General features: G+C 42.6%; 1 protein-coding gene across 1 annotated transcript in view; it reads left to right on the top strand.

Annotated features, from left to right (window-relative positions):
- Nucleotides 1–679: 679 nt before the first annotated feature.
- The window catches only part of dip2ba (DIP2 acetate--CoA ligase B (putative)a), a 48,011-nt gene continuing 41,331 nt past the window's right edge, over nt 680–7,359 (top strand). The window contains exon 1 of the mRNA XM_085444650.1: nt 680–945. Within this exon, the coding sequence (XP_085300776.1) occupies nt 861–945 (85 nt within the window). The 5' untranslated portion in view covers nt 680–860. The remainder of the gene's footprint in view (nt 946–7,359) is intronic.

The raw sequence follows: 7,359 nt of genomic DNA, 5'->3' as shown, positions 1-7,359 counted from the left end.
TTAACAAAGGGGGTAGTTACCTTTTTATGCAGGTTTGATTGCTAAACCTAATCAATACTTAAAAAATGCATTTTGCATTTACTCAGGTTATGTTTGCCTAATATCAAAGTTTGCTTGATGATCCAAAGCATTTAAGTGTGACAAATATACACTATTTTTGGTCTCCAGCAAAGTTTCTCTCCCTGATCTCTCTGGAAATTGACTATTGTTGCACCTCTGTAGTGTAAATCGGCCATTAGGTTATCTTCTGAGTCCCAGAAAGCTGCTAACAGCAGGAATCAGATGCTGCACCAGTTTCAGTTTTTGTGGTTTAGTTTTTTTAGTAAGTCGAGTACGTTTTAATTGATTTATACATGCACAGTTAAGTAAACGATCACACAAAACATGTGCATTTCGTGCGTGAAACCTGTATTCCCCCCCCCCCCCAAAAAAAAAAACAAACCTTCAGTCATCTTTATAAAGAAGTTTTAATCTTTTCTTTTAACCCTCTTGAACTCAATGAAGGGCGGGGACTGTGTGTCCGTGTCTCCCTGTGTGTGTCTGTTCGCCACTGAAACGCCAGGGGGAGCAGCGGTGTCGGTGAGACCCTCACCTCCTTCACCTCCACCTCCTCCTCCCTTCTCGGATGCGGCGAATCAACACACGCAGGCGAGGTAAATGCAGTCACGTGACCGCCCGTTGCCGTTGGTGAGTTTCCCCCATTATGGCGGAAGGGCCAGCCGTGCGGATGGACTGTCTCTCCCACTCCGGTGCTTGTTTTGTGTCTTGAGGGAGGGGTTTTGTTTTTAATTTTTTAACGTTTCCTCGCAACAGCCCGGTTTCTTTTCAACTAGACGCCACTCGAGTTTATCGGCGAAGCCATGGCGGACCGGGGCGTGGATTTGTCCGCCCTGCCTAAAGAGGTTAGAGACCAGTTGGCTGAGTTGGATCTGGAGCTGTCTGAAGGTAAAGGAGGGGCGGGGGGCTGATGGGGGGGATGCTGTAGCAGATTGTCAGGCTAGCTGTGTATGTCTCAGCTGTCTGGGCTGACCGGCATAGGTTATACCAGAGGTTCATCCTCATCGTCTACTTTTCCTTTATGAAAAATTTGAATGAGAGCATGCTTCAGGCTCTCAGGCTCTGCCACCTAGCTTATTTTGTGCTAGTACAGGATGTGGGCATTTGAGCTAGCAGTGCATGGCAAGCAGCATTGTACATGAGGAAGAGAAAGGCTTCCATCCATTTCCCCTTGTTTCTGTTTATTTTGTTATATTCCTCTTTTTCTCGAAGCTCATTTAAAACTGAAGGTTGATTAACAAGATCAGAAGTCCTCTCGTTTGCTGTGTGAATGTGTGTCTTTAAACACCACTACGTGTGTGTGTGTGTGTGGCTTGGTTGAAAGGCGTTCAGGGCTGTACCCCTTTTCTTGTTATCCAGTTGTACTTCTTCATATTGTATTGATTCAGCTGTAACCACATGGCTCCCAGTTAGACGTAATTGAAACCTCAACTTTCATCTGGGAAAAAAATCCGGCTGATTGCTATAAAAGTGTGAGTCACTGTGAGTGGTGTTGAAATCAGATGAGCAGGCCTATAGTCATCATCCGCTCGTGGTGTCATATGAAGATACAGTCTGTCATGTATGACTGCCCGTAGTTACCACACGTAGTTTGTGACCTCAGTGATATTCACCGGAGTGATAACGTAGAGTTTACCGAGCCTTGCACACCTGTGCAGCCCTGTTATTACTGGAATCATGGGTTTACCTGCCTATGCTCCTCCTCATATACTACACTGCCCTGTGCCTGTGGTCACAGTGATGTGAGGCTTGTTGTCACGTGTGTATGCACCCCAATATTGGGACCATTCATTTATCCAAAGCAGGGCTGATATCAACCCCTCCCCCAGAGCAGCTGCTTGCCCCACTACCCCACCAATGACACACTGTCACACATCCGTGACAGTACCCCCTCCTTTTCCCCTGCTTTGTGGCCCCCATACATGCAGCTAAATCTAATCCTCCTGTGCAGTGACCCCTCTAGTTATCCACAGTGTCCATAGCATTTTGTTATTGTTTTTTCTAAATATAGCATCATATATAGCTACCCTCCTATAATTGGTTATGCATGCGTTTTGATGTAAATACATGATGATTTCATATCTGGGAGTAATAAAGGCTTAAAAAGGGGGTTATGACACTGTGTAAAAAGATACTGACTGCAATAAAAATACCAAAGTGTTCGATCAGAGTTTAATAATGATATTAGTCCATTACTCAAAGGTGTTTTCAGCTGTAGATTTAAAAAGGATTTAGTGTGCTGACCTGACCTGCTGATGAATCTCAGCAGTTGTTCTGTTTTGGTTACTGTAGCCCATTAGTGGTATATACAGTACATCCACTCCATGGAGGCAGGAGACGTTCACTGGGTGAGAGGCTGGGTACAACCTGTATGTGGAAATTTCTCATTAGTCTCGCAGTGATATGTCACATTTTTAAACAACACGCCATTAAAGGAAGTGAAGTTGTCTTCAATAGCGCGTTCAAAATTAGATGGAGGGCTGTGAGTACTACTTTCACGTTAACAGATTAAAACATCCATATACAGTAAAACGCAGTTATGTGGACTAAACATGCTGGGCCTCTGTAGGTTAGCACGAGCTCTCGTTGCACCACAGCAATGAAACGGGACTAGAGGGACTCTTGTTGGAAGGGAATCATTTTGGGCCAACACCTTTAGATGCCCCAGGGGGAGACTGAGGTCTATAAGATCGCTATGTTATATTAGATCACAGGTTATTTAAGAAAGGTTTGCCAATTATTCCTTCATCTTTATGCTCATTTTCTATAAATGGACACATGGTACAAAAATTAACACAAGCAGTTGGAGTCAGGTTTGGCGAATTACAGGCTGATTTTCATCTGCCCCTCTGGTTCCTTGGTAGCATTTATATAAACAATAAAAGTACAGATAAGAACCAGATACATCAGACAGATAAAACAAAGACATAACATATAATATTAAACAAGCGTTAAAATCTCAGGGTGTATTGTGGGTTAAATTTGTTTGTTGTTTTGCATCATAGCAATATGATATATGATAAATATAGCAAATTACACTGATATTTATGACTTACTAAGAGTAAAAATGCAAATATGTTTTGCCTGTGTTGGCCGTGCATGTTTTAGAGTTATTTCTGATTATTTACCGGAATCGGAACCTGCTTGTGGTTAATCTTTGTGGTTAACAGCATGTCACCATTATTTTTGGTCTGTTACGCACTTGCACAGTAATGCACTTCTTGCAAACAGGAACTGCTTTTAAAACTCTGCATTTCTGTTGTTGTTGACGAGCGCCCGTCAGAAACACGAGGTTCAAAAACCGGTTGGTACAAGAAGCGGGCAAATTCCCAGTATTCTGGTGTTGACACTTAGACTTCAACACATGCTCGTGTGACATCATGGCTTATGAATGCAATGCTTTTTAAATTCTAGCTGCGAGACACTGAGTGTAGTGGAAAGAGTGGATTGGGGGCGGTGGTATAAAGTCCGTTTCACGTCCATGTATGTATAAGTTTGTTAGTCCCTTTGTGACTGGATGCGTGCCTCATGGGCCGTCTTTCTTGAGTCCATAACAAGCCCTCATCTGAAGCAAGTGGAAATGCCTGTTCCTGTGTTGCTCGGATAAGAACACTGGCCTGCCAAATGGCCTCTTAGAAAACAACTCATTTCTGCGAGCCCCCTGTGACTGTGGTGGACACAATGAGGACCATTCAGCTGGTCTGAGCCGCTGTGGCCAGGAGCTTCTGCTGCCATTTAGGCCATTCAGCTGAACCCGATCTTTGTGTGTACGTTGGAATGAGCCGCCTCCATATGAAGAGAAGGGAACGGCCGCTGACTGGTCATACACACAAGAAGATGACACCCAGTGTGTATTTCCACTGGGAGTGCACGCCCTCCCATCTCTCTACTGGGCCAGAGGTAAAAGTTCATGTCTTGTTCATCCCTGTGTCCAGCCTACCTGCTTTATATCACCTTCCGTCTGTCAAGTTTGCTTGAGAGAAATCGCTGACCCAAGCAAAATTCTGCACAGATGAGTTCTGGTTTGTCGGCTAATGCTGATGCTCCGTGCCGAGGTGCTGTTTTGACATTGCAATACAAGTGGAAATGATTGGCAGTTCCTCCCAATCTGCTTCTGAGCGCTTTCTAGTGCATGGAGTGCACTTGTTGATATGTGTGTGGGGTCGCTGTCTGTTTGCATCTCTGATCAGTATGCAGAGAGTCTTCTTTTCTGGGCCAATCCTTCAGATGTAGCAGAAGTAGGCTGTGTTCATTTGTGTATGAAGGAGAGAAGGCCCTCAGCAGAGCATGTCAGCACTAATATGGACTAAGCCTTTCTTAGCTACCTGCTTTCCTGACCTTAGTCATCAGTGACAGCATGTAGGGCGAAGTCTGATGAATCGTCAAGGAGGACTCTCCTCCCACCCTTTAAACTCTTTCATTTTTACCCGCGGTCCAGCGCTCTTTGAATGACTGTAACTCCATTACCACTTTTGCTAGAGACAAAATTCAGACAGTTCCGGTAAGAGGAGAAGGCGAGCTTTACGGGGATATTTGGTGTATCACCGTAGCACAAAGCATTCACAACGTAACGCTGTCTGAACACAGACAGAAAAATCAGCTCCGCCTAGATTTTACAGTGTGGGCTTCATGTTACCTGAACTACTCGACCATTTTTGGGCTAGATGCAAAAAATCTCTAAATTCCTGAAAGATGAGAATTATTTTGTAATTTTATAGTCAAAATGAAAAAATATTTCCAGCTGTTCTGTACGATACTTAGGTCATAAAGGTTTTCACAATGTCTCTGAGCTGTTTTTATTATTTCTCAGTGTGTTAAACAGCAAACAGTTGTTTTTGTTACAGTCAAAACAGTGCTAAATTTAAGGCAGATTGGAGACATGTGATGGACACTTCCTCAAACGGAAGAACATGTGTTGCAGTGTGTGCGTTTTTAAGGTGCCTTTTGCTCTGGTGTAAAATGAGGAATAAGAGGCTCCTTACACTGACTGGAAAGATGAAATCTTTACCCAGATTTCATTTCTCAACTTCTTACTCTAACAGGCCTCTTACTACATGCTTCTTACAGATGTTCCAATGATCTCTTGCGAATAGCAGGTGGAAATGTGGTAAAATTGATATCGTAAAGCATTCGCAGCATGATGTCATCAGTATTTCAGCCCCAATACTTTGATTTTGTTTGTCTTTATTGTGTATTTGATTATCTAGATTAAACCGAGGGAGAGAGGAGGTAATGACATGCGACAAATCTCCCCATCAACTCAGCTAATGGAGTCATTTTTTTTAACTTCATTTATGGAAGTGTATGACATGTATTTAAAAGCTGTGTTTATCCCATCGAGTGAAATGGTTTAGTCTTGTTTTATTTGCGTACATGTGTAAAAATCAGAACCAGTACGGCGTTTGCTCTCACTGTATTTTACAAACGTTTGTCAGAACAGAATTGGAGGGGAGAAGGTTTTCTTTTCTTTCCTCTAACCCCCTTTTTTGTGGAATAATCTACAGAAAGAGCTGAAATTGTTAGAAGTGTGGGGGAGTTTGTCCATTTTAAAGGATCGAGAAAATGGCTCTCTTCAGTGTGAGTGTGATTTGTTTTGATGCTCTTGTTCTTGATATGTTGTTGCATATGATCCGAGTCCATGTGTTACGTCCCTCTGCAGCTTTTAATCGTCTCAGTGTTTTCAGCTGGTGCTAATTGGCCACACCTAGTCAGGTGTGGATAAAAGCATACCTGAGGCAAGCTTTCCGGCAGTGCACTAGTCTTTGCCTTGGTGGCACCAGCCATTTTAGCCAACCTGGTTTTCCATTTTAGGATGAAACCTCTTCTCACCCACACTCTGTTATTCATCTCCTTTTTTTTATGTTGCGGCTTTTGAGCCGGGTCGTAACAATGTTACTGTTTGTGTTCTGTACTGAATATCACTTGTACTCATTTCTTATATTTACATTTGATGGATCTCTCTTGAAAAAGAGATTTGTTTTCAATCTTGATGAGATTTTCCATCTGCTTTAATAAAGGGCATATTATATAGAACAGAATGGTAACATTTCTTGTATCGCTGACAGATTTTGTTTAACAGAGCCTGGACAAATTTAGCTTGTTTTGTTGTGGAAACCTCCTCTTGGACTTGCACTGCTTTCCATTAATCTGATCACATCTAAATTCACCAGTTTCCAGATGTGAAACAACACCCCTTTCAGATTTTCACACAAATTGCAAAAGCAATCTTGGCAGGTCTCTTTTAGCACCTTTCAGTCTAATTTTTGTCCATTTGCATGAGTGAGCAGGCATGCGCAGCATTACAGCTGCTCATGACATAAACAGTACATTAAAACGATGTCTGTTCACAAAGTACAATAAGCCTGAGATATTTGTCCGTCCCAATCCAGAGGAGAAAGCTGTCTCTGTGCACAGTGAATAGGGTGTAGCTTTCTCTCAGCTTCAGGATGGTGCACACACATTCAGAAGTACAACCGACAATGCTCGTTGCCACAAAGCATGACAACTCTTTTGCACATATGTAAAATATCACTGCTTTCTCTGTCACTGCTGTGTGTGCACGTTTAAACATGTCTGAATAAAGCTCTAAAAGTGTGACCGAGAAAGCGACTGTTGTCTGACAGATTTCTATCTCTTTTAAGAGATTAATGAAGCCACTAAAGTGTCTAAAAAGGACACATTGCACTCCGGTGTAATTATATTAAAGACGGATTATAAACGACAAAGATGGTTTATTTTCCAGCGCTGTTTGCGAGACTGCTTAAGTCATTCGTCTTGTATTTCTTACGGCATTTGAATTGGATTTGAGCAGTCTTGTGATTTTTCTTACCATGCTATAATTTTTGTGTTTACATATTGTAGTGGATATTGCACAAGTTTGTGCTTGTGTTTGATCTCTGTAGAGGACCCAGAAGGTCAGAATCCCAAAAGCTTTCATCTCCCCGCTTGTAGATTCAGAGCCGGGGCATTTCATCTGGTAAGGGTCTTGTTGTGTTTGTGTGTAAACAGTATATTTGCACATGTGAGTTTGACGTAATACAGCTTCTGTGAATAGTTAATGATGGCTGGAGTCCCTTTCCCTCCTCTGGGCCTATAGTTGGCTGAATTATTCAAACGGTCTCATTAAGTACCAGGACACTGAGTGGTGTGGGTGTGTGCGGTAAGTCAGCTTGACTTTTTTATGTTCCCCAGGTACATGTTGAGGCATGCCAAAAAAACACAAGATCGTATTAAAATTTATGCCAGGGGCTATATTGACATCCCACTCATCAGCTCGTAAGACCTGCAGATCTTTGGTGTGAG

Source organism: Copadichromis virginalis, linkage group LG20 (assembly GCF_057382275.1).
Source record: "Copadichromis virginalis isolate Kocher_CV1m ecotype Utaka linkage group LG20, C_Virginalis_male_GT1.1, whole genome shotgun sequence".
Classification (NCBI taxonomy): domain Eukaryota; kingdom Metazoa; phylum Chordata; class Actinopteri; order Cichliformes; family Cichlidae; genus Copadichromis; species Copadichromis virginalis.
Note: the sequence above shows the minus strand (reverse complement) of the source record. Positions and strands in the feature narration are given on the sequence as shown.